Below are 27,682 nucleotides of genomic sequence, written 5' to 3' on the forward strand. Positions count from 1 at the left end.
CAGTATGACCTTGTGTCACTAGTAGAAGTTGACAAGCTGCTGTCTTTGCAAGTTAAAAGACAGAATTTGATGAAGTGAGGCTTTCAGGACTGAAATGAAACTCAAAACATGCTATAGGGTACTTCTGGATATGTTTCTGGTTCTGATCTTTTCGTATGATAAGAATGTGTTAGTTCTCCCAAAAATGAAATAATCAGTGTAGGCAGATAATATGGAATATCTCCCAACAATATTTCATTGTTGAGTAATATGTGTGCATGTGTGATGCTTTTTTATTTTTGTATTTTCTTTCTTACCATTTTTCTTTAGTCAGAAGTGGAAAATGTGAAGCTTAGGATATGACATCTCTCTTTAGAGCAACACATTTTTTTTTCAGTCTTGATGACTGTGTAGTGATAGGTTTTGTTCTGCTATTAATTGCTGTAAGATGTATGAAAATTTATCCACTAATTTTATGAGCTTGTGAGCTTAGTGAATCAGACTGTGGAACCCCTTGTAGCAGTGATTGTATGGTTTCATTCATTGCAAATAATGCAGTGATTTGCCACTGAGCTACAAAGATGTTGACTTGCAGTCAACAGCCACAGAATGCAGTCATCTTGCATTGTTGAATTGAGTATGATTGTGCGTGCATACGTATAGATGCATAATGAAACTAAATAAGCAGTGTTCATACCAGATGTATGTTTTTAGCTCCCATAATACAGTTGTTTTTCAGGATGGTCCCTCGCAGGATTGGTTTGATGTATTATGCAATACACGTGTATTAGGGTGAATGGGATTTGAATTGCCTAACATACAGAAATGTTTAGTATGTTTACCACAGAAGTATTTCTAATAAATTATTTGGAGGACTGGCCCCCATACAGTAGTGTGCGGAGGCTGTGGGCAACTATTGCACTTTTTTCCTGTCCCTCTGGATTGCTACTTGGAAAAGGTTTGCTCCAGGTGCAGTCTGTTCTTTTTAGCTTTAGCCTGTGTATTCATGAGTACTGTTGAAAGCAGCATTACCTCTGCTAAAATTGTGATCATGTACTAAATATTTGGAGCCAAAATGATTGTTCCGACTACACATACTTTTTAGTAATAGGCTGGATGTTTTAGATACTGTTTCCCTAAAACGAAGCATCTATTTTTTGCTTCCTTGCATATTAAGTAATTTTAAATGTAACTTCTAAATTGCAACCCAAAATGAGCTACAGTTTCAGTATTTTTACCTTTTTAGCTTCCTTCCTCCAAGCTGCACAGTGTCTTGCAACCAAGGTAGTAACCTTTCTGTATAAAATTCAGTTTGCTGTCTTGGTGTCAGAGTGAGAATTTGGAAGATGTATTTTTTTTTTTTGTTTTGTTTTTTTGTTTGTTTGTTTGTTTTTTTAAAATATATATATATAGGTAATGAACTGTCAGTTTCCCCACTGTTGGTCCTTCTGAAGAGTTACTTATTTCTTTGGAACTGGGAGAGAGGTTGAATCTTCAGCAACAGTACAAGGCAGGAATAGAGGAACACTATTCCATGTGATTAGCTAAGCAAAAGAAAGTCAGACAGTTTATCATCAAAATAAGAACTCTAGTTCTGCGCTTGAAACTTAACCTTGTCAAAAATGTGTCAAATTTGAATGTTTCTGTCTAATTTTGGCTGAGGATAATAATTATAAAGATGCTGCTGATATTTTAAGTATTTTTTTTCTTCTTTCCTTGTCTTCCCCCATCAAGTAAGTCCTGTTTTCCTCAATTGTATGTTGGTGAAGAATTTATCACAGTTTTGTTTTAACACATGAAAAAATTACTTAAATTTGGAAATCATTTTAATATGCTATTCTGTTATTGTTTAACATGCATAAAAAGTAAGATGGCATGGCAGAATAGTTTGGAAATTTAAACACTTTGCAAGTAATAGAGATTAAAAATATTAAGGTAATAGTGGTGCTTCTTCCTTTGTATATATATGGATATTGACTATGACTCTTCTTTTTTTTCCTTCTTTGCAGCTTGTTGTATGCTAGTGCACACCTTTTCTATTCTGTATGTTTTTTTTTTTCTTGTTTTTCTTTCTTCTTACTTGATTTCTTTCATTTATGCCTCTTTCTTATTTTCTATAGGTACTTATTACTGCAATCATTTCTAGGTATTTATTATTAAGATCATCTCTTTCTGTCTGTATATGCTTTGATTGGTTTCCTCTTTCCAAATCTGTATCTCTGCCTTCCCTTTCATAATTCAATTTTCTCGTCTCCCTGTGTCTATTACTATTTTTTGTCACTTTTTCCTTTCCCAGCAGGGTTCTGTGTTGAGTACTCCTCATCCTGCTGCACATGGCTGTAGTTACTGAGTTGTAGCTCAGGTGGTTTGAAATAGACAAGATTCTGTGCTTCAAATTCACTCCATAAAAATTAAAGCTACTGCACAGAGTCTTGTAAGTATGAAAATATTTCCATTCTAATATTTCAAACTGTCGGTAGTAATCTGAATTTATCCATTGTGTTAATGAAAAAGGGTGTTTAATTAGATTAAGTTGTATAAGAACATGTAAAATCTGACGCTTTAATGAGCTGTGAAATCTGTTCTAGAACTGTTTCAGAAGTTGTCTGAATAGTCCTTATTTGTCATGTTATCTTCAATAGTTAGTGTAGTTCTGCGTTAAAGGGTCAGGAGGAGGTGTCGGTGGTCTTTTCCCTGTGCTCATGCCCTGTCCCTGGAGACTTTTGAGGCAAGGCTGGATCAGTGTCTGGGCAACCTGATCTAGCTGTGGGTGCCCCTGTTCATTGCAGGGAAGTTGAACTAGATGACCTTTAAAGGACCTTTCTAAGGCTAATGATTGTGTAGTTTTGTAGGAATATTTTTTTAATAAGACAGCAGACACTAAACTGTGGTACTGTTGAAAGAATGTAATCTTTCAGAACAAAAGAATGGCTGGCCTGAGTTAGGATCCATCTTGTTCAGTTTCCCTAATGCTGGCTGTTGTCCAACACAGATATTAAGGCGAAAATAAAGTCTTAAAGGGCAGGCAGTGTCATATTTTCCCCAGTGTGTAGCTTATAGTAAGTAAGTAATTAAGGAGCATTTGGATGAGTAGAGCAACATTAGCTTTATCAGTCCTGTGCAGCTTGTGTATGATAGCTATGTGTAAGTATTAAGATAGCTGTGTGACTTGAAAAGAGCTGCTGGTAATTTTCAGAAATATGCCTTTCCTCTAATCAGAGGAAATACAATTCAGTAATTAAATAAGGTGGTTAAAATTAAATGAGCGACAGTAATTTGTCATCTGAAGGAACTCCTAGCTTTCAGCTCCTGACAGCTTTCTAATTACAGAGGTCCAAAATGCAGTTCAGCAGGTGCCAAGCTCAGCCTTACTTTAAAAGGCTATTTAAAATCTTTCTCATTTTTGAACTTGGAAAAAAAAAATCTCTCTTTGTTAGTTCTTCCTGTCATGTAAATGTGGATTGAATGACAGTCTCCACCGGTCTGATTATTCATCACTGCTTGGCTTTAGTAATGTTTTACAACCTCTTTTTTTTTTTTTTCTTTTTTTTTTTGTAATTTTATACTCATTATTGCAGCGGCTTCTCAAGAGAGCTTTTAAAGCAGGTATTCACAGAGCTTCAGAAACAATCTGAAAATTCTAACTATTAGCTTCTTGCTTTTTTAATTTCTAGGATAAATACATTAAATCTAGGCAAGCAACAGATAACAAAAAAAAAAAAAAAAAAAAAAAAAAGAAATAGTCTATTTCTGTTATTTAAGCTTTGCCTTTAACATTATTTTGCCTAAGTGCCTGGATAGCGAGGAATAGGGTGACTTGCTTATTTGGAGTCTTGTGTTGTATATGTAAGACTCTTCTATGTGTTTTTATAAAAATTGCTTGGATTTGGCTTGATCTCACAAATTTCGCATCCTACAGGGACCAGGATTCATTAATCACACGTAGGATCTTGGGATAGGAGAGGCTACCATTGCAGAACCAGACTTAGAGAAGGTGAGGAGAATGGCTGGTACAGTGGCCTGACTGCCTCTTAGGAAACCTATTTTCAAGAGCAACCTCTGGGATCCTTCTCAGGTTAGTGGAGGATAGGAATTGGACAATGTTCTCTAACTGTGGCTGGGAGATTTGTGCATGCTGCACTCAATACCTTCGCAAAAAATAAAATAAAATAAATGGGTTGTAGATGGAGATGTGTGATGTGGGTGGGTCTTGCAGTTTTGAAATTGTATCTTATGAGAAAACTTTCTGAAGTCCATCATTCTTCTGGATCAGCTCTTTCTACTGTTCATCTTTCTTCACTTTTTCTTGAATGAGGAGGGGCAGTGAGAGACAGCTGATCCTGTTAAGACTGGGGACCTTCCTGTAGCATAAAAAACAATGAAAATGTGAGTCCATCAGAAAGTTATGAGGACTATCCACAGAAATTTTAAGCATTGGGTGGTAGCTTCTTCTACACTAAAACTGGGATTGATGAACTGTCTTCATTCCGCCCTGCCCCCCCCCTCCCTTTTTTTTTTTTTTTTTATAAATGGCTAATTTACTTATTTTTTCTTGTCTCTTTCCCTGCCTTACTCAGCTCTACAGCGGGCAATGCATTTTGTTCAGTTTAAGTTTTAGGCTCTAGCTTGTTCTTTTCTTGTTTTTGTTTTGTTTTTTTTTTTCCCCCAGTTATTGGTCTTGATGATATTATGGATGAAGAAGGAGTTAAAGAGAGTGGTAATGATGCCATTGATGAAGATGAGTTAACTGTACCCAACCGGAATTTGAGGAGCCGTTTGGAAGAAACGTCTGTCGCATCACCCAGGAAATCACCACGTTTAATGGCACAAGGTGGTCATTCAATAGCTAGCATGGCTCTTTATTTTGGATTAAAATTTTTAACTCTGTTTTTTTGGTGTATTCTTTTTGTTTTAAATTAAGTTATGATAATAGTCTTTCATATAGACATCTCAACATGCTTAATAATTACTTCAATTATATCCTTACAGTCTGTATGATTTTGCTTATGATCATGATCTGTGATTTTGCCAAATGTTTATGATTAGGGATTTTTTAAATTTATTCAGCTGGTGGAGTTATTGACAGCCCTACTTCTTCCTCCATAGATTACTCCGAGTCAAAAAGATAAAATTAATTGATAGGGAAATGGGAATTTACAGAAGAGTCTGTTACAAAGCTTGTGAATATATACTTTTTTAAAAACACAGTGGAAGTGATGATTGTTTAAAATTTGAAGAATGTCACAAAGTGAGGCAGTTACTGGCTTTCAGATTTTTATATTGTGCTCTCTTAAAAACTTTCTAAACATTACAGCTATACTTCTAATCACAGTACAACCTATTATATATATCTATATATGCATGTTTTTACAGAGTAGAATAAAATTGAGTGCTAGAAAAGTGGTGGGTTTTGATTCTTTTTTCATCAGGTTTATCAGAGGTTTGTTTTTTTTTTTCACATGCTACTTGCAATTTTAACAGCTGTTAGAGTAATGAAACTTTCAGATTCAAACCGTTGTGTTTTTTTATTTATTAAAACTTAACTGTTTCACTAAACTTGGGTTCTCTTTGTGCCTGGTATTGTAAAGAAGGATAAATCATTTCTATTCTAGATTATTCTTGTGTTTGCAAATAGCAGTATATAGTAAAGCTAAGACACTTTGTTTTTTACCTTCATAGAGTCGGTCCGGAGTTTGCGACAGAGCACGCTGGCCAAGCGTTCAAATATTGCACCTGTAGCTAGTACCAAGAAATCGTCTGTAAAAAGTGGATCTGCCTCCAAAACAGGACAGAAACAGCAAGAGAAAAATCCAGCTAGAGAGGCAGATGTTGCCACACCCCTGAAAGTGGAACAGCCTAAAGAAGCTAGGCGTAGTACAAGGCGATCGGGACAGACAGAAGGAACAGTAGCAGATTCCCAAAGTACAAAAAGTATTCCTGGTCCTGGAGAGGTAAATGAAGTGAAGTCTGAACCCCTTGAGCAGGCAAAAGTTGAGGAAACATCCCAGGAGTTAAGTTCTAATTTTGGAGGAGCTTGTACTCTTCCTGAAGAAACAAAAGAGATATCAGAGATTGCTACAAAGGCTGAGTCTGGGAATGTTGATTCAGTTTGTTCTGCAGATGCTGAAATTACTGCACTTAATGATGAAGCAAATGATGTGAATGATTCAATGGGCTCTGAAGCTTCTTCAGAAGAAAAGACTGAAAATAGAACAGTGGAATTAGAGAAGATAACAGAAGAGCAAAGTGGACTAACTGGAAAAACTAATGATCTGTCTAGTGTTGGTGTGAATCAGTGTGAAACTTATGAGACCTTTTCAAATTTGTCTGGTTCTGTAGAAGATGGGGTTGAATGTAGATTGGGTTCCTGTAGTGTTGAAATCCCTGATGAAAATACATTGTCAGTAAAAGAATGTGTAACGGAGCCTGTGGATGATGGCAAGGGACTGGAGGAAACTGTAACTTCATCAGAGAAACTACTGGACAGTACAGAATTTGATAATAAAGACTTGAGAAGTGAAGAGTTTACTTCTGTTGACCCAGGAAATAGCATTTTAGAAAGTACTGTTCTTGACCATACAAGCCAAAATGTACAGCAGCAGGTTGATAGTACTAGGGTAGAAGACTCTGACGCATTAAAATTTCAGGTTGATGATGATAAACAGTTTAACATTCCATCAAAATGTGAAAAGAACACGAAACCTCGGCATAGTAAATTTGTCGTAGAAAGTAAACAAAATGTGACTGTGAGTGCTGAACAGAAATCAAGTACAACACAACAAGATGTGAAGCATTCAAGAACAAGAGCTGATTTTGCTGTTTCAGGTCTTCACAGTTCATCTTCAGCAAGTCTCAAGCGTAATGCAGATGAACATGAAAGTCATCAGCATCCAAATAACCCTGTTAAAATTAGGAAGAAACAAACTGATCTGGCATTAAAAACAAAGAGCCGTCTTACAGCAGCCACGGTAAAAAAGCAGACTAATACAGTGCTGAAGAAAATACCCCGCGTCCAGGCTTCTGGGCTAGTGCATAAGTCATCAATTCAGAGGGCAATTGAGAAATCTTCTCAAAGCAGTTCTAAAGATGCCCACCACCCTGGGCACTTAGTACCAGGACATATTTTAAATCTTGGTCAAAAGCAAGCTCAGAAACACCAGCTTGCTTCTGTGCTGAAAACAAATAGCTCTACAAAGGAAGAGCAAGAGGCAAAAGATGCCCTTACGGTAGAACATCTGAAGGAGGATGATAAAGAAAAAAACAAATCAAAAAGAACTGATAAGAATCTTCAACCTCGCCAGAGAAGAAGTAGCAAAAGTCTTTCACTTGATGAACCCCCCTTATTCATTCCAGACAACATTTCAACTGTTAAAAGGGAAGGCTTGGAGCATACCCCTGCTAGTGAAAGCAAACATGTTTGGGTGCCCAACAAGCAGTGTGGCTTTTGCAAAAAGCCACATGGCAACAGGTGTGTGTGGCTTTGTGCCTGCAGAGTTATTTATCATTGGTCTCAGAAGACTTATTTGTTAAGAGGGGAAAAAAAAAAAAAAAAGTTTCTTACTGCTGGTACCCAAACAAATGTGTAGCCTAGTAACAGAAGCCTGTCTGTTGTACTGTGAATTGGTTTCATTTGCCCTCATACCCTTTTGTCTTTTGATTGGAATCTTAGAAAATAGTTGGCTGTACATTTTTACTTGGAAAGTTTTGTTTGCAACTCAGCCAGAATGTTGTGTATTCTGAACTAACTTTCTTTCCTCAGAAATCAGACAAAGATTTCCATGGTCCAGATTCATTTCTTTCTTCCCACGTGCTCCTTAAGTTAAAAGTTGACCATCTATTAAAGATTTGAATGGTTGTATGTGTACAATTTCTAGCTGTTAAAACTGGGATTCTGTTACATAGAGATGAAGAGAGGAATAGCAAGTTGGGTAGGGAGCAGAAAAGGCTGGGGAAAAAGTTATGAAACTTTCATATGGATATACCTGAAATTGCTTTCATATGCAACCTCATTTGCCATTTGAAGTTGATGTCCCTCTGACACTAAGTGAACTGAAAAGGGCCATTATGTTCTAATAATGAGCTGTGAATCCAGGAATAAGAGTTCCTTTATTACCACTTTTTGTTTTAATGTTTTCATCATCTAGTACCAGTTTGTTTTTTGCTCATTTAATATGCAGCTGTGCAACTAACTGTGTCATTATTATTAAAAGAATTAATACCAGATTTGCTCTGCCTGGTTGGTGAGAGTTGCTTGATAGGAGAGGTGATTAGTTTCATATGCTTTCTTTTAGAAAAACATAATTAGAACTTGTTACCATTTATACCTCAGTAATATTGTTTTATTCTATTCAGTTGGCATCTTCTCAGTCTAAGCCAGAACTAATCAGTTTGAAGTAAAAGTAATGATACAGCATATATACTACCTATATAGTGGTACAGGAATAAGTACAGCAAACCAATTTGGCATTGTCATGTTTTAGTGCTCTTAGAATGGCATATAACAGTGTAATATTTGGATGACCAACTGAGGTCATTATTGAGGGTTCTCATGAATTTTTACAGATTGAATACTAGTATCTCAACCTTTTTAATGTCAGGTTTTGTTGTGTGGGTGTTTTTTTTTGTTTGTTTGTTTGTTTGTTTGAAACAACAACAGAAATTTGTCAAAAATCTAACCAGCGGGTTTCAGCAGAAGGTTGGATTATCTATGTTTAGAAAGATACAGGGGATGTGATTGAGATATGCTACTGGAGTGAGGAAGCTTGCTTTATTGAGCCACGTACTTAATAATAGAGGAACTGGGACCAGTCCTTTGCATTTCATTGACACTTTTAAATAATTTTTTATTTAATAAACCGTTCTCTGAGTCATTTAATGTTGCTGGGATTCAAGAGGAAGCAGAACTTGTGCCTGAAGTGTCTTGGCGTTTTTATATCTGTTTAATTATTGGTATGAAGCCAAGCAAGCGTGTTCAGTATGGTACAAAAATATTAATAAACTTAATAGTTTTTATGTATTTCCAAGTCATGAAAATATCAAAATTATTGGGAAGAATATTTTCCCTCCCTCCCCGTAATTTGCTTTGTGGATTGTTTTTCAAGTAATTTTGGTGTTCTGTATGTAACGGTGTAGTCAGCCAGCCTGTTTTGTTTACTTGTGTGTTCATGGTTTAGGAAAAAGGAGGAAGAAGAGCGTGACATGAGAGACAAGTATTTTAAAATAGCCGGAGTTTGACAAACGGCAAAGACAAGGCTAAGATCTGGAACAATATTTGCAATGAAAATCCTGCTCATTGGTCTCTTTAGAGATTTTTATTAGCATTGTAGTACAGATTACTTGTAGAAAACGTTGAACTGAATTTGCAGTCTTGGGTTTGTAAATAATGTTGCAAAGAGGTTTGCCATATACCATACTAATGAAACACACTTAGAATTCAGGCTATAAAATTGTAGTCTCTTGAACCCTTTTATCTTCCTTGCAATAAATGCAAACTCACCACCTTATTAACGTAATACTAAGTTTGAAGAATTCATTCAGGTTGAAGAGAATGTAGAGATTGTTTCATCAGCCTTGTTTGTGTAGAGGAAATCCCCAAGCAGGATGCTTATTTAGGTCTTTCACAGCCCCAGGGTAATCTTCCCGTGATCATCTAATGCTGTGCTAGAAGAACAGTGCAAGATAGATGGTACTGTTGAGTGCTTTGTTTCAGAAGCAACTCTTGAAAAAGTTGTATCCAGTTTTCTATGATTGACTGCATTCAGAGTTGAAGTATACTTACAGTATATTTACCCTGTACAGCTGACAGGAGGGATTTGGTTGGGAAAGAACTCCATCCTTGTCACTTTCACGATCAAAAAACCTTTCAAGTTAAAATGTGCCTTTCCTTGTAAGAGCTGTGCCTGTTTCTTAATGTTGTTAATTATTGTTCTTACTTTGAACAATGACTATTCATATTCTGCTTTCTACTTGTCTTGATGCTTATAAGCTGGAGCCAACATAGCTGAATTGTATTTTGTATCACTCTTCCCCATAAACTGAGTGATCACCGTTTTACTTAACAATGGGTTGTCATAATCTGTTTGCTTGATGGTATTCTGTTCATTCCCATTCAGAGATTTACTTTTGCAAGATAACTAAAAAAGTAATTGTTCTTTGAAGTGGAAACTAAACTCTGTGTTTCTCGGTCAGGTCAGATAATTAATGTTATTTTGTATTCAGTAATTTTTATAACATATGGCACAGTTTTATCTGATTGGGGCAAAGTTTGAATTGCTTTTATTACTGATTGTAGTATTTCTTTCAACTTGTTTGACTTCACCATTGTGTCCCAGTACTGTCAGATGTTTTCTTGTCATCTAGCAACATACATCACACCCATAAATTTTGATTCATCCATGTATGGATGAAAAGCATTTATCTATCTGTGTATATGCATGTTTATTGCATGAAGATGTTACAAACCAAAGTTGTTACCTGAAATTTTCAGTGAGTTGAAACTATGTTGAAAATAGTAAGTTTTATCACAAATGTAAATGCTGCTTTTCCTGAAGACAGAACAATGATCTACTATTTAAAAATAGTAGAAGAAAAAAAAAAACCAAAAACAACATTTACAGTCCTGGCATAGAGCAAGATGAGGGTGCTTTGCAGATTGAGAAATCTGTTAATGCAAGATTTCTTCTTGTGTCCACATTAATAAATTTCTCCATTTTTCCATGTAAATGTTTGATACACTCAGGTTCATAAGCTGAGTTAATTTCTTTCTTAAGCAAGTAGACAAAATTTAACTAAGGTTTTGCATACCCTCTCCTTTGTCCATCAACTTATATTTAATAATTCAAAGTACATAACTTGAGATTTTCTGTTACTAACAAATTTTTTAGACAGCATTATAGAAAGCAAAAGGAAGTTTATAACTGTAATTGCTTTCTGACAATTTCCTTTTGATTTCTACAGTTCTAGTGTGTGTGAGTATCTATATAAGTAACTTGCTTGGAATTTGACAATGCAGTTTGTGTGGTCAGAATACTAGAACTTTTCAGAGCTCACAGATAAGCTGTGTAGTGCAGGACAAGAATCTTTCTTACTTAGGGTCATGCTTTTTTTCCTACATTTCATTTGTAGGAAGTGGAGGATAAGGTATTGATAGTGTAGAAGGCAATTGTAGAAGTGTAGAATTTGATTAAGAAAAAATAAAGTGTTCTAATCTCTTGGATACAGAGTGACCAGAAAGTTTCTGTACAACTAACATACAGAATTACTTCAACTCAAGTATAAAGTTTAAAAACGAACAAATACACATGCTGTTGTCACTGTAGCAAAATTAAATTACAGTATAAACAAAACAGTGTTGTAATATGTCATTAAAAAAATTCAAGGACTCCAGTGTGTTTCATACAGCCATGCCATTTTATTCCTAGGTTTTTGTTTTTTTTTTTCTTTAATACAGATTCTATTAATTTGCTGCAATACTAGTAGAATTATTAATACCAGTACCAGTAGTGAGCCAGGAAACTATAGAGTGGTTTGGGTTGGAAGGGATCTTTAAGATCATCTGGTTCCAACACCCTGCTATATGCATGGACACCTCCCTCTAGACCAGATTTCTCACAGCCCTGTCCAATCTGGCCTTAAACACCTTCAGGATGAGAGCACCCACAGTCTATCTGGGCAGCCTGTTCCAGTGTCTCTCTGTCCTCACAGTAAAGGAATCTCTTTCTAATGTCCAGTCCGAATCTACTCTTTCAGTTTAAAATCATGTTAGTTGTCTAAAATACATGGTTTTATAAAATACTTGTATATGTGCAGTTTATACAATTCTGCAAGATGCAAAACGTAGATAGATTCATTTGTTAATGGAGCTGCCTTTAATATTGCTTTTAATGGGTTTGTGGTTATTGTTAGGAAATGTAGCAAGTTTCTTTATGGTTTGTGGAAGATCAAGGATTTTGTTTTTTCAGTTGCCTGGGCCTGATTTTCTTCATTTGCCTTCTGTTTGGCAAATGAAGAATGCCCATGTCATAGTTCGCTTCCGTTTTAGAGAGGCTTTTATAACATGAAAAATGGCAAAGAATCTGCCTTTAAAAGAAATAAGATGCTTGTATTATATGAAAGAGGAGGTACTCAAATGACAACTGGGAAATTAGAGTTTTCAGTATCTTTATCCACTTATGTCAAGACATCTGATGATAGTGTTTCTTTTAAAACTGCCGGTGCTTGTTTCTTGAAGACTGAAAGCCTGAAAAAAATCATTAATCAAGTGTTTTAAACTTACATGGAAAACAAACAAACAAAAACTTGTGCTCTGGTAACAAGGTTGTGCACTTTTTTTTTTCTTTCTTTTTTTTTTTTTTTTTTTTGGTAACCTTTTGTTTCACTGAGTTTTGACTTGAGTCCATGTTACACTGATGTGAAACACAGGCTGTGTTAAAGCTGCTGTGAATATCTTCCTCAGTCTCTATGGGAATAAAGTGGATTGGTAAAGGTTAAGCTCATCACTCCTTCATTGTATTAATGTCTTTATTAGCTGAAGGGAAAACAATTGTTTCCATGGAATGTCTCAACTTCAGTGTTGGCTGACTTGTAGGACCAAGTTTTAAAATCTTATTTCACAGTGATTGGTTTCTCTAGCAACTTGTTTTTGTTATAAGTATTGAGTTTATGTAAATTAATTTTAAAACCCGACCCTGTGTATTTTGAAAATGTGGTCCAAACCTGTGGGTTTTTTTTTTATATCACAGATAAATTTATTTTGCCACAAATAACACTAAGGAAAGTGTCCCAGACTTAAAAAAGTTTATGGAATGTTTGCTTCAATTATTGTCTCTTTTCATCTATGACCCATTCCATTCTGATTTTTGAAGGTGCATCTTTTTGCACAATATGAAGACTGCCAAGAATTATTTGACAGGAATGAAACCATAAAATACTCCATGTGAAGGTTCCAGTGAACTGTAATACTTTCCACTGTCATCTGTTCTTAGATTTTTCCATGAACAAAACATTTCTATATTGAAGACATGTAAAAGCAGTTCTAATCTTATATTGAATGGAGGTTACTACAATATTTTAAAATGCTGTTTTTTTCTTTTTCAGCTTTACATCTTCCACTCCAGCCTTACAACATGGGTAAAACTCCTTCTCTGCAACTTGAAGCAATCTGCATTCAGAAACTTTGGTGTTTTAAATAGTCCAAGATATCAGAACCTCTTCAGTCACAACTGACAGCTTTGCAAGAGGACATCTCTGATCCTTCAAGCGAGGCTTCAGTGTCCCTTGATTTCCCCTTTTAATTTTTGAGCATTGCACTGTGACATTTGTTACCCAAATACAATTACTGTTACCAATCATAATTGCGTTTTGTGTACAGATGAGTGAAACAGATAAAGATGTAAATATGGGCTTATGGTACAGAGGATTTCTTGCATTACTTGTATCATATGTTCTTCTCTTAGCCTTGCAACTGAGACTTTCAGTTGACTAGTGTGAAAACAGTGACATTCTCAGGCGGGCAGTACCACTGTTTTTATTACCATTTTGTATAACAGAGTTTAAGCCAGATGATTGTAAACACTTACATTTTGTTCATAGCACAGGCTTCATGGACATTTCCAGATTCTCTTTGTAGTCTTGCTTTTTGAATCTGAAGTTGTATTATGCATATTTAAATACAGTGCAATTGGAACCTTATTGTAAAGGCTGGGATGAACCCAAATGGATACTCCATCATCTGTAGTTTCATTACAATGGCTACAATGACATCTCTCCATCTTGGTGTATATTCTTTGTAAAGAAATACTTGTTTCTGAGCAGAATTCATTCACAGTTTTTTCTTTCTTTCTTTCTTTCTTTAAAGTATTTGCAAAGAAATGAATAAAACACCAAGAAAGTGCACTTGTAAATATCTTTGAAATTGGGCTATTAGGAATCAGCTTGTTCTTGAAAGCCTGTGCCTCTGCTCTTCTGCTTAATTGCCTTAAATTACTCCTATTCAGCAAGATTAAACTACTAAAAAATGACTTAGAATCTGAAATCATCTAGTTCAGATTATGGGATAGGCTTTTGTAATACACTGTCCAACTAGGTAAAGCCTGTGTGATAGGAAGGGGGAGGGAAAAAAAAAAAGTCTCACTTCTGTTATTGCTGGGCCTGCAAATAAAGATATAAGACTGAATGCTTATTTGGTGCTTTAATGATGTCACAAACCATTTCTTTTGCCGCTTGCTATTAGTGAGCAAATCTGCGGATTACACATGCTGTCAGTTTAAAGCTGAAGTTCTGCAGCATTTTGTCTCTTATTCTCTGGAGTCATCTGTACTTTCCTGGGAATTAAAATCATTTTCTAAATATTAATCAAAATTTTAGTTTTGGTTGCTAAAGGTTGCAATGTGCCCTGCTCATTTAACAGATTAGTTTCCAGTGCTTGAGTTTACAAACTGAAAAAAGAACATGTTTTTAATAAAAATTCCAGTAGTATTTGCAGCTTCAAGATCATGCTTTTTCAGTTTCCTTCACTTTTTAACCAGAAGGTATTCATTCATCAGTACAACAAAATACTTGTCTGTTTTGATCTTACTTCAACACTGTAGAAAATGATTTTGGATTTTTATAAACTGGTCTTTGGTATCCCCAGAGTTTTAGTAACTTGCAGTGGCGTAGGATGTATCATGTATCAAGTGTCACGTAGATCCTTGGAATTGTGAAATAGGCATTCATGTTGTATTTCATACCATCACCTGTTTGGCTCTAGGTTCTCACACAGCAGTCATCTTTGTGTCAAGTTTCCATCACTTTCCTTTTTCTGTTAATTTCTGTGGTAAAGAGGGTCAGAAGCATGTAACAGTAGTGTTACCATTCTTATATCTTGATTTGCTAGAACATAGATGTGAAGTCATTGAGGTACTGGCAAAACTTGAAGGAATGTGTGCCTTCATTAACTGAAACAACTGAACAGACAGACAGATCTTTTTGATAGTTGTCAGTAGCATCAGTGAATGTACTTGTAGCTGAAGGAAAGAAAAAATGAGAGAAAATAGCTTTCTTCACAAACTGGATTATAAGAACTGTTTTTTCAAATATATTGAACAGCAGTATAGGCTGCTAAAGCTGGAAGTGACCTGTTCCTTTAAAGCTTATCAGACTCCTTTTGCATCAAAAAACTTACTGATTTACTTCAACTGAATTTAATCCTGATTTATTTTGGGTAAGTAAGGACAGAAGATAAAGGTATGATTCTTCTGTTCTTGCACTTCAAACTTATGCTGCTAGACTAGGAAGATTCTCCAGCTCTCGTAGTTTTTTGAATACAGTACTGGCCTCAAACCACCTACAGTGTTCATCTACAGTTCTGGTGAATGAGAATTCCTCTAAGCACATTTTGTAATATACGCTGAGTCTTTCAAAGTAGGTAAGTCAACAAGTAGCAGCTCCTCATCTTTGCAGGAGCTTGTACACATTAGGAGTCTTCCTTAGAAGAGTCTACAGGCTTCAGTCATCCACGGAATTTATACAGAAATTGTATGTAGTTTTTCAGTACTTTATGAAGTTACACTTTTCATAATGCAATCATATGCTGTCTTTCTGTATTTTCTTCTGCCAGGTGTTAAGATACATGACGTGTAAATGTAAGAAAAGATAAAAAAGAAGAAAAAAAACTAGGTGGATGACGAGAGAGATTTTTTATATCATTTGGAGGATGATCAGAACACTTAAATTAGATGCATTTTTAATAAATTATTTTAAAAGCTGTTACTTCTGAGTGAAACAAATATATTGATGTTTAGTCTGTTTAACTTTGGAATTCCACTCCACTCCAAAATAGTTCCTCTGTGAAATTATACCTATCAGCACAATCAGGGACCAGTGATACCTACTGAAATTCCAAAGTATTTTAGCAAAGTTGTTGGAAACTAGGGTTTTGTCTTAGACCAGGTGATCTGCATAACACTTTGAAATGAAATATCTGCATGAAGTCACGTTAGCTGAAAAATGATGAGACAGTTTAAATGGCTGTGAGATGAAAAGTGTATCTTTAAGCAGTTCTCATTTTAGTGTTATAAGTATGATTTAAGAAGCTATTAGCTTAGAGTAAGATGGCGTCACAGAAATGACATATACCTAATTTCAAACTAACTAATAACTGCAAACAGGCCAGATTTAGCTGGAAGCCAAATTCCTGGCCCCAAGTTCATCAGGAAAGAGGGAGGGAAAAAAACAGCTTTCTGGAGATAGTTGTGTGCTATTTGTATTTCTCAGAATGCTTAAACTTATTGCAGTGGAAAGCTAAGTCATATCAGTTGATACATTTCTACTGTGAGTTTGGAGGAAAACATGTGAGGTATGCTCATACAAGAACAGAGTTTTTTTTAACTTCTTTGCTCAACTTGTTGAATCTGAAAAGATTCTGTTGGTAGAGTTTGGGGTCAGGTTACAAGTACATAGTGAGGTTGTGATATTCTCTTGGACTATTGCAAAAAGGCAAATAAAACCACTCAAACCCATAAATGCAGCCATTTCTCAGATCGTACCATGTTGTAAGGCTGGAGATGGATGTAAAGCTACAAAGAGAATCGTTTATCAGGTAAGAACAAGTTGCTGAGATGCACACATCAAAGCAAGCGTGATGCATTCTGCTTGAATTGTTGCTTTTTTTTTTGTGTGTGTGTGTGTGTGTGTTTTTTTTTTAATGTGCTAATCTATTTTTTGCTTTGTTTTCAGGTTTATGGTAGGCTGTGGTAGGTGTGATGACTGGTTTCATGGCGATTGCGTTGGACTGAGTCTTTCTCAAGCACAGCAGATGGGCGAAGAAGATAAAGAGTATGTGTGTGTGAAATGCTGTGCTGAAGAAGACAAAAAGGCAGAATGTTTAGATCAAAGTGTTCTGGACACTCAACTGAAAACTGACAGCCACAAGGAAGAAAAAACAATTGAACATGAAAAACCAGGGATGTCAAAGCAAGGACCTACTTGTAATCTGAATGTAACAACTGAAAAAGGAAAACAGACAGAGGACACAGGGAAACATAAAGTCAAAATTTTCAAACGGGTGAGTCTTATTTAATGCTTAAATTCTTTTTTGTTACTGAGGGTAGAGGGTTTTCTCCTACCTCTCTTGTTTGGAAGTACTACGTTATAAACATTTTTGGGTCTCATGTAAACCTCCGTTATTATTTTCAGAGTTACTTCATTTTCAGGCAGGTTTGGCTGTTTTGAGTTATTGATACTCTCCTCTTTTAGATGGAATCACAGAATCACAGAATTGTAGGGGTTAGAAGGGACCTCTAGAGGGTTGAGCATAAGTGTATTCAGCTATGTATATTTCTATCTGTTTAAGCAACATACACTATTCAGAAGCAGCTCTTTATCCTTCTCACCAGAGAAAGAATGCATGACAAATGTAGTAGATAAGAGGTTATTATGCTGTAGATCTTCTCATGTTACATAACTTGTGTAAATTAATGCTGTAGCCTCAGATCACAGGATAGCCAGATGGTTTGAACATCTTTTTTTGAAGAAGTTAGTGAACTTTGCCTTCTGAACTTCAGTCAATTTTCTAAGGCACCTGACCTGCCAATTTGCTATATTATGTAAAGCATACATCCTCTACGTATCTATGGGACTATGTGAAAACAGCATTTTAGTTTTGACTGTTTTACTTTAGATTTGATTTAGAAGAAAATGCTTGACATTTTAATTAGTGTCTGTCTACTTCCTTTTACTTATCAAGTGCAGTGAGGTGAATTACTTTTTAAACTTCAGTCTTTTGACATATTGTATCATGTTTAGCATAACTTAATCATAATTGATCATTTTTTGTTTTATAGCTTTGCTGTGATTCTGACATGTAAGCTTTTCTGTTTAACTCTGATCAGGTTTTCTTTCAATTTTTTTTGTTTTACATGTACTTTATAATCATATGTGGCTTCCTTTGGATGCATGACTAAATCTGGTTATGAGAAGTTCATTGGTATCCCCGACAGCTAAACACAGTGTTTTTCAACATAGAGTTTAACTGTGATGTACCTTGGGCCAGTTTTTCAATAAAATTGTCAATCAGTAGCTGGTAGCAGTTTGAGATATTGTTCAGTAACTTCCGAGACAGCATTACATAGGGGTGCGTGTACATCTGGGGTGTTTACTATACTCAATACTTAAAAACTGAGAAAAATGCATGGTAATGATGGTGTGATTTGCATTCAGTAGAATCTTATTGTGTAAATGTTTGTTTCAGGAATCTGGTGATGGGAAGAACTTGTCAGAATCCAGAGACTCAGATACAAAAAAAGGCCTACATGTTCCTGCTCGTAAAGCATCGCAAACTTCTGTAATTCCTCGGCGGTTCTCTGAAGAAAAAGGTGAAAAAATGAGTAAAGAGTCACTTAATGTGGTTGAAAAGTCCTCAAAATCAGGTAATGACTCGGAAAAGTACTCCATGCTGTAATTAACATTTACAATGAAGGACAATGTCTTTCTATATAGTATCAATTTTTAAATGTTTTATTCCTGTAAGCGATTTTCATTTGAAATTTTATTTGAAAGGTAAAAGATAAATATATTCACTCAGAATAAACATACCTGCATCCCCCACCTCCCTTCCAGGAAAGAGTACTCTTTTAAGTTCATGGTGAGATGGAATTCCCGTGATCTGGCATTGAAAGCTTAGCAGCAGTGCTAGTGAGATTTTGTATGAGAACTGTCTTTAAATCCTAAACTCAAACTTTGAATTCGTGTCTAAAAAAAACCTTCTTTTCTGGTCTTTTGTCAATTCTGACATTGAGGAAACTTTTTTTTTTTTCTGGAAGAATTGAAAATGTCAAAATTAAATGTAAATCTGAATGTAAGTATTTGATACTGAATGGCTTCCTTTATGCTTCAGATACTGTAACTGTTCAAGTTCTGAGTCACAAAATAGCTGACAGCCTTTCCAACTACATATTGCATGGGTGAAATGAGTCTTCAGCATCTGTGAAATCATTGAATTATTCTAAAATATATTAACTGAATTAGGAGGTGACAAAAGGATATCTCACTGACGCGTTCAGAATAGGAATTACCATGAAGATCACTTTTAAACTGTATGGCTAGGGCAATTAGCATAAAAATGGATAAGCAGTGAGTTTTTCTTAATCTTAACTGCTGTTTAGGATGCTTATAGTGGCATTGTTTATTGCTAATCTTGCTTACCATTTCCCTGTTATGGAACTGTATTTTCAGATGGTTGAAATTTGTCTGAAATATTGCTTGCATTTGGAAACTTTCTATTTCCTCTGACACTCTCAGGCTTCATTTTATTTTTAAAAAGGTTTCAGCCTAGCTCATCATCCAATTCTGAGGAGTAGAGGAGCAAATGAATGCATTATTAGAGCTGCTTTACCTAATAAGCCTAGCATATCGGATCACAGTGTAAAAGTATGGCAACAGTTTCCAGTCTTTACTGCCTTTCTAGTGAGAAAGGAGAATTTATACGTTATAGTGGCCATGTTTGAGACTGTCTGTTACCTGAACGGGCAGCTGAGATTCTCATGATTGGAGTAGTTTTGATGGCTATCAGATGCAGGAATGCTAAGTTTAGTGAAAAAGTCCATTTTAAAATAATGTTGAATATGTTTGTATGCTTTTTTCCTCAATGTAGCAATGGAAAAATTAGGCTTAGTAGAATATCCCAAGTTGGCAAGGAACAACAAAAGTCATCAGATACAGTTCCTGGCTCCATGTAGGACTATACAAAACCCAAACCAATGTGCGAGCATTGTCCAAACACTCCTTGAGCTACATCAGTTTGGGGCTGTGCCTGCTGCCCTGGGCAGCCTGTTCCATGCCCACCTCCCTCTGGTGCAGAACCACACCCCAGAGTAAGGTTGGCCTTTGGGCTGCCGGGGCTCACTACTGACTCAGATGCAACTTGCTGTTGACCAAAATCCTCAGGTCCTGAAAGGAAACAGACAAAGAAAATGTTTATTGTAGTGGCCATGCAGCTTATGGTTTTTAACTCTGTGTTTTCATAGGTCTTCATGAGAAACAAGAAATAAAGAAAAAGAAAAATGAGAAAGGACCAATCAGTGCAACGCATTTACCAAATGTGCCAGCTTCCAAACCTTCCGCTGATCAGATAAGACATAGTGTTAAGCAATCTCTTAAGGAAATTCTGATGAAAAGGTATGAATATGTAATTAAATGAATATATTAATTTTTGTTTGCAATTATTTTCTTTCAGAAGGGGGGAAATAATATTTGGAAATGATTGGTAATGTTTGTATTTGCCTTTATGCTCTTTCGCAGGTTGACAGACTCCAGTTTAAAGATTCCTGAGGAGAGAGCAGCAAAAGTTGCCACAAAGATAGAAAGAGAACTGTTTTCTTTTTTTCGGGACACTGACTCAAAATATAAGAACAAATACAGAAGTTTAATGTTCAATCTAAAAGATCCTAAAAATAACGTATGTATTACTCGTCTGTAATGGTTTGCCAAAATCCTTTATTTACTGTGTGTTAAAGGAACAGTCTTCTATGAGAGTACGTTGTTAAACCTCTCACAATTAATCTTGTTCATTATTATTCCTCTACGTTTCTTTATCTCTTTGATGTTTTGTCCTCTTGTGCATACCCAGTCTTCTCTGTTTCTATGGTTTTGTGGTTTTATTTTCCTCTACCATTAATACTTCAAATCTTTGCTCTCAGTGTACATAATAGTCAGATTTCAAAGTGTAGTGAATGTAGCTTGCCTTGTCAAAGTAGCCTTTACTACTGATGTGTATTTTTTTTCATAATTTTCTTTTTTTTTGGTTTCTGTCATGTAGCTTGTCTCATTGCAGTTTAGGCTTCCTGTTAGCCCATAATTTGATATGACCTGTTTAGCTTCTCTCTTTTTTGTTTTTATCAGTTATTCTGATCATTTGTACTCTGTTCTGATCAGGTTACTTTGTTCAGTCTCTCACTCTATAGTAATGATAACAGACTGTAAATTGTATGAACAGGCAAAGTTCTTTAACTGGCTTGCTTTGTTTGCTCATGCTGCCAAGTAATGTGAGTCCTTCTCCCTCCCACCTTTATATCCCTTGGAATTCTCTTAAGTCAATCAAGAAGCATAGTTATCCTCTTTATTATTAGCTCCTTTCTGTTGTGTCATACAGAGAATTTACAACTTTACAGAAAAGTCTGTTAATGTTGCAGTGGGCATAAACTTAGTTTCTATTTTTGCAACAACATTTAATCATACAGCTGGATATTAAGGCTGTATGTAGATGTAGACTAAACAGGGAACTCTAGAATTAAGATTTTTATCTTCAAAAAAAAAAAAAAAAAGTCTAGTAGTGTTTCTGATAAAGGGAATATTTTAAAATAATACATTATGTGTATAGGGAGTATACTGAATGTTGTTCTTCAGAGCTGTTTTTGTCCCCACAGCAATAGCTTTCTTTTTTCTTCTAGATACTGTTCAAAAAAGTACTGAAAGGAGAGGTTACTCCAGACCATCTAATAAAAATGAGCCCAGAAGAACTGGCCTCCAAAGAACTGGCTGCTTGGAGACAAAGAGAAAACAGACACGTGAGATTTGTCAACTTAATGTTGTTTAGTTGGCTGCCTAAGTGTGTGTTAATTTCTGTTTCCAGGTTAAGTGTATTTAGAAAGAACAGAATGCATGTCACTTAAATCAACAGCAACTGGTCAGGAGGACCTCCATAATTTATTGAGTATTCAAAGCCAAAGGGAGATGTTAGTACAAAAGTGAAAGAACTCTAGTAAATTCCTGAAAGGGAGAAACGATGCAGCTTTCTTTCTACTGTTCTTTTTTTATGTCTCAAAAGGAAAGGCTTTTGTGTCTGCCCTTATTTCCAGCAAGATTTTAAAGCTCTAGTTGGAGCTTTGTAGAAAATTCTAACTAGAGTGAGAGATCTCTTAGAACAAGCCAGACAATAACCAGTGCTGTTTATAACTCACATGTCAATGGCACATCTCATCTCACCCACCAAGAAGTCTGGAGCTGAAAATGTTATCTGCCAACATGAAAACCATTTAAATAAATAAATAATAATGCACAGTATAGAAAGTTTATTAGGTTAATTTAAGCATTACTCTCATGGAAATAGAAAGTCATGATATATTTATAGCCTTATTGGTACTTTAAAAAGAGAAGAAGGAATAGTAAGAGCTGTGTTACTACTCTTATGCAAGATACCTTTTTATTGAATAGTACCCAATAACTGACAAATGTTTTCCTTTTTTCAGTGGAGCAAAGTAGCAGTCCTGATGAGAATTAGCATATGGGTTACTGGAAAAATACATATATATATATATACACATACATATTTTTGAGGAAGAGCATTAGGTTTATGTACTCAAGATCAAGCTCTTGAAAAATTACATAAATCTAGGTGTATTTATGTCCAGCATTATCCCCTACGTATTCCTGTCGTTATGGAAAAAGAGTTAATAAATTTTTCTTTAGGAAAATGTGGATTACTTGTATTTAAATTTATTGTTGAAGGTTACTTTACAGTTTCCTCATTCTTGTATTTTAAGTGAAGTTAGATGAGCTGCTTGTGTTTTTCTTTGAAGAAACTGCTTCACACTTGCAAAATAAGAATATACTATTTTATTCCCAGAGAGTTACTTGATTACAATCCTTATTTTCTGTTTTACATGTGCTGATTTCCAAGTTTTATTATGTGGAAGTAGATAAATATAATCACTTGTTTTTACAGACAATTGAAATGATTGAGAAAGAACAGAGGGAAGTTGAAAGAAGACCTATCACAAAAATTACTCACAAAGGCGAAATTGAAATTGAAAGTGAAACACCAATGAAAGAACAAGAAGTTATGGAAATTCAGGTAGGAAAGAGACCAGCATATTTGGCTCATAGATAACATGGTTGTAAGTCTGTGATTGTGTTAATTCTGTTTTAAGTTTAATTCTTTTTTCATCCTGATGACTCTGACTTTACAGACCTTGTGGTTTAGTTTTTTTGATGAATTGATGAATACAGCAGAAAAAAACTATAGAATACGTATGCATAATAAATCTTATGTAAAATATATTTGGGAATACCTATTCGCTATTTAATGAATTTATATAGTTTTTGTCATAGCCTTTTAGGTTACATAGACTTTAGAGCCTCGAGGCTATAGGCTTGAATGGAAAAGTTTCTCATAGAATCATATGGCTTGGGTTGAAAAGGGCCACAGTGATCGTCTAGTTTCAGTCCTCCTGCTATGTGCAGGGTTGTCAACCACCAGACCAGGCTGTCCAGAGTCACATCCAGCCTGGCCTTGAATGTCTTCATGGGTGGGGTATCCACTACCTCCTTGGGCAACCTGTTCCAGTGCATCACCACCCTCTGAGTGAAAACCTTCCTCCTAATATCTGACCTAAACTTCCCCTGTCTCAGGTTAAAGCCATTCCCCCTTATCCCTCCTTGTAAACAGTTGTTACATCTGAAGGGAAGAAAATACTATAAATAAATAGAAGCAATACAAATAGTAATATTAGGAATGTTAACAGAAGAAATAATCTGCAATCTTTTGACTTTCCTTAGGAACCTAATATGATGAAGTCGCATGAGAAGTCAGAGGAAGCTGAGAAAGATAAAGAAGGAAATGAATCTGCATCTCCAGACACCACAAGTCAACACAAAAATCATCTCTTTGATCTTAACTGCAAAATCTGCATAGGTGACTAGAACATAAATATTTTATTCTCAGTCTGCAGACAAGGATGTGGCAGCAGAGTTTTACTTAGTCTATAAGAGGGACAATTTTAAAATGATAGGCTGTTGGCATAAAGCTGCCTTCTGTTTATAAAATGTAGACAGATAAATAACCCTTTTAATGAATGCATGCTGTTGTTGATACCTAATGTATTTATCCTATTGAACTACAATGGCAATAATGTAATTTTGGTTCATCTTCCATGTCTTCCGAGGAAGTTCTCTTAGTTGTTTTTTTTTTTTTAAACTAAAAATCAAAACATTCAAAACATTGTAATTCATGTCTGCAGGTCGAATGGCACCACCTACTGATGATGATCTTTCTTCAAAAAAAGTGAAAGTGTCTGTTGGAGTTGCACGGAAACAATCAGACAATGAAGCAGAAAGCATTGCAGATGCGCTTTCTTCAACATCCTGTATTTTAGCTTCAGAATTACTGGAAGATGATAAGCAAGACTCATCAAAATCCTCCTTACCAACTCTTCCAAAGTAATATACTTAAGAAAAGTATTTTTAAGTGAAACACGTTACTCCTCTTGTTTGGCTATTATGATGAATGTTAGGATTTTTTTTTATATCATTTCATATAGTGGAGGTGGTACACCTCTTCTTAGGAATGGGACTAATCACTTGATGCTGTGCCTTTGTATAAATGTTACACATGTAGTGATTACAAACCTCTAATTCTCATATTTCCTTTCAGGGAAAATAGAATTGCTTTACATGCCTCAAAAGGAGTAGGTTTATATTAAAAAGGTCAGAATGTAGATTTCATATTGTGTTGTGCTATTAAGAAATATAACCGTGCTGCAACTGGAGGTGTGCATATGCTTGTATGGATATATGTATACATAACATTAGGGAATTTGAGTTTGCTGTGAGCAAACTGTGACGGATCAAGCTAGTTTCGAATGTCAAAAATTACTTTGCTAGTTAGTTGACTTTTCTGATGTTTGTCTCTTACACTACTTTCTCAGTTATTACCCTTATGTATTGCAACAGCTAGCCCTTTAAAGTTTTGCCACCAGTTAACTGTGAGCATGTAGTACTATAGGTCTGATGCCTTGCAGTTAGCGCTGGTGTTCATATTCTTTTCAGGCTTGAGGGACCAGGGGTCTTCTCAGGGGTGAGAAAGAAGTTGGAGCTGGAGTGATGCAGTCCTTACCGATTTTTCCATTGCTCATTCCTGGTGCTTAATTTTTTTTATATTATCTCCAGAAAGAAAGAGAGGAGGATGGAGAAATCTCATTTGTTATCAACATAGTGTATTAGTTTTTTTGCAGTTCTGTTTTTTCCAGGCATCTCCCCTGCTTGTTCTGCAGTATTATTGTATCAGACATCTCTCCTGCCTGCTCTACATCCTTTGTTGTTGCCTTTCAGATTTTGTTATTGTTTACAGATGATTTCTGCACCCCATGTGGAAGCCAGACGACAGCTCTTTATGCTTTATACTTTGCTATGTACACAGTGCATGTGTGTTGTGACTGACCACGTTGTTAGCAATGTTACAGTTCCAAACATGTTAATATACTGTTTCCTGTTTATGCAGTTTTTATGTTTGGTTGTTGCCTTTTTTATTTTTATTTTTTAAAGTGTGAGGGGGCAAAGTTGCTTTGTATGGGTGATGATGTTGGAATTTGGAAGAGGTGCTGACAGAGCTTTTGGAAGTGATGCTTGTGTGAGAGCAGCTAGCTGGCCAAGCATTGTATCTATAGGTGGTGGACAGCCTTGCAAGTAGAAGTAGGAGTAAGGAAAGCAGGGTGAAGACAGGCCAGCAGCTTGTATGCCATCTTTTCCCTCTTTCCACATTGCAGGGGGAGATAGATCTTAGTGGGTCTGCAGCACTGTACATGTTTCTCTGTCCTCTTTGGTATTTTATTTTATTTTATGGCTCTTCATGTGAGAAATATCTTCTGCTACACTGGAAGATATGGAATGATATGCTTATCTGCCTGTTTTCTTGCACTCTCAGGTATTCTTAACTGAAAAATAAAATTCTTAATGATCAGGAGCTTCTTTTTTGAAGAAAGGTGATGATTTACATGTCATGCTCTAAACAAGGTGGTTTTTGTCTTTTTTTAAACTTTATTTATTTATTTATTTTAGATCGGAAACACCCGGTACTGTAGAATGTGAAAGTCTGTTTCTGGCACGCCTGAATTTCATCTGGAAGGGTTTCATCAACATGCCTTCCGTGGCAAAGTTCGTTATCAAGGCTTATCCAGTTTCTGGCTCTTTTGAGTATTTAACAGAGGTACTTACATTTATTGCAAAGAATGGACAGTTGTTTTATGAACTTTAGTGACTTGTTTACCATGTAGGTTAATGATAGTATAGTGATGAAAGAAAGTGAAGTGTGATCATTATACTGAACATTGTGCTTGCAGGAGGGAAGAAGGTGGGCAGAGTTTATCTATATAAGTAAAATATTTTTCAGTCTGCCCTATGTTGTTCCATGGATCAGCAGGATTCAAGTACTCTAATTTCTTTTAAGGCTTTTGTCTCATCTTTTCTCGAGGATGAATAGCAGTTTCTGTAGAGATAATTTTGCAAATATTGAACTGTTTCTAGTTTGCTATGGAACATCATCAGTGTTACATACTAACCTGCAAGCTAGGACAAAATTTATTACTGAAATAATCACCTCAGTTGAATCCATTTTCTGAGTTACAGGTGAGGAAATGAAAACTTCCCTTTGAATTGAAAGCATTAAACAAGTCAGCATCAGTTTTTGTAAGAAAGTGTCTGTTGGAGATTTCTGTTGACATTATGAGCAGTCTTTTTTTCTACAGTAAAAATGTTTATAACTGGATTTGTATTTATTTATTTTTTAATCTGATTGCTATTACAGTCCTTAAAAATGTTTATTTAGTATTCTATTCAGGCACTGAGAGGCAGGAAAAGGATACGACTACTTGTAACAGTTGTCACTGCAGCATAAAATAAAGATCAAAGAGCATGTAAGGCTCAGTATTACTTCTCACCAGTGACACAGGATGTGTCAGCCTTCTAATTAAATAGTGTTAGGTCTTCTATTAATGTGCTTATCTTTATTTTGCTGTAAATCTTCTGTCAGTTGCAGATCACATAGTACCTGTTGGTGTTAAAAGATTGTTTTAAAAATAGAGTGTAATTAGTATAATTCTTCTGCTTTATTTCAAAACAACTGATTTTCCTAAGTTGTTCTGAAGTTATTCTTGACATCTTTTTATATCACTAGCAAAGAGTGAGCTCAGTTAGTACCTGAGAACAGTTTTTCTTCAATGTACATAAGTGTGTAGGTTATATATTTTCTCATTATTCAAATTCTAAAATCTTACTATATTCCTCTATACGTGTGTGACTTTCATAACAGCTAAATCTTTAAAGAAACTTGAGTATTTCTGGAGTGGAGTTTGATTTTGTTAATGCGATGAATTGTTATGGAGGAAAGTGTAAAAGAACAGATTTGTATGATAACTGTTTTATTATTAATCATTGATTTTGTGCTGAAAATCCTAATAGAAATATCCAACATCTAAATTTAGTTAATTTTCTAAATTATTTTTTCTACTGTTGTAACTTCTACTGACTTTTAAAATTAGTATTTAAGAACTATGATAATTAAGCATATTTTTAATATATGAAACAGATGCGTTTGATTCAGATTTCTGTTTTCCATTTCTATAGGATTTACCTGATAGTATTCAGGTAGGTGGCAGGATATCCCCTCACACTGTCTGGGAGTATGTAGAAAAAATCAAAGCCTCAGGGACCAAGGTAAGAAATTTTACATAGTGTGGGCTTGCTGTTTAGCATACATTCTGTTTACCCTAATTATCTTATTTTCCTGGAACATTTGCAAAATATGTGACAATTCAAGGATAATTGATACTTATGTTAAATAGGGTGGCAGGCAGCTTGTGGCATTAATTTTCTATCTAACCTTAACCTTCCATTTGCTGTTTGAGAACACGTGTGTTTGTTGGAGAGATATGCATATTTGAAGACAGCTTGACAT

General features: G+C 35.4%; 1 protein-coding gene across 11 annotated transcripts in view; it reads left to right on the forward strand.

Annotated features, from left to right (window-relative positions):
* PHF3 (PHD finger protein 3) overlaps positions 1 to 27,682 on the forward strand; it is a 46,528-nt gene that overhangs the window by 11,890 nt on the left and 6,956 nt on the right. For 3 of the 11 annotated variants that reach the window (XM_072333504.1, XM_072333505.1, XM_072333512.1), the window contains 12 exons: positions 4,649 to 4,810; positions 5,659 to 7,447; positions 16,696 to 17,023; positions 18,209 to 18,386; positions 19,983 to 20,133; positions 20,257 to 20,413; positions 21,405 to 21,521; positions 22,679 to 22,807; positions 23,512 to 23,647; positions 23,973 to 24,171; positions 25,789 to 25,936; positions 27,352 to 27,441. In XM_072333504.1, coding sequence (XP_072189605.1) covers positions 4,649 to 4,810; positions 5,659 to 7,447; positions 16,696 to 17,023; positions 18,209 to 18,386; positions 19,983 to 20,133; positions 20,257 to 20,413; positions 21,405 to 21,521; positions 22,679 to 22,807; positions 23,512 to 23,647; positions 23,973 to 24,171; positions 25,789 to 25,936; positions 27,352 to 27,441 — 3,584 coding nt within the window. Of the gene's footprint in view, positions 1 to 2,275; positions 2,414 to 3,898; positions 4,055 to 4,648; positions 4,811 to 5,658; positions 7,448 to 13,106; positions 16,559 to 16,695; positions 17,024 to 18,208; positions 18,387 to 19,982; positions 20,134 to 20,256; positions 20,414 to 21,404; positions 21,522 to 22,678; positions 22,808 to 23,511; positions 23,648 to 23,972; positions 24,172 to 25,788; positions 25,937 to 27,351; positions 27,442 to 27,682 lie in introns of those variants that run through there. The other 8 variants (XM_072333507.1, XM_072333510.1, XM_072333506.1 and 5 more) reach the window with 5 other exon arrangements.

Source organism: Excalfactoria chinensis, chromosome 3, assembly GCF_039878825.1.
Source record: "Excalfactoria chinensis isolate bCotChi1 chromosome 3, bCotChi1.hap2, whole genome shotgun sequence".
Lineage (NCBI taxonomy): Eukaryota > Metazoa > Chordata > Aves > Galliformes > Phasianidae > Excalfactoria > Excalfactoria chinensis.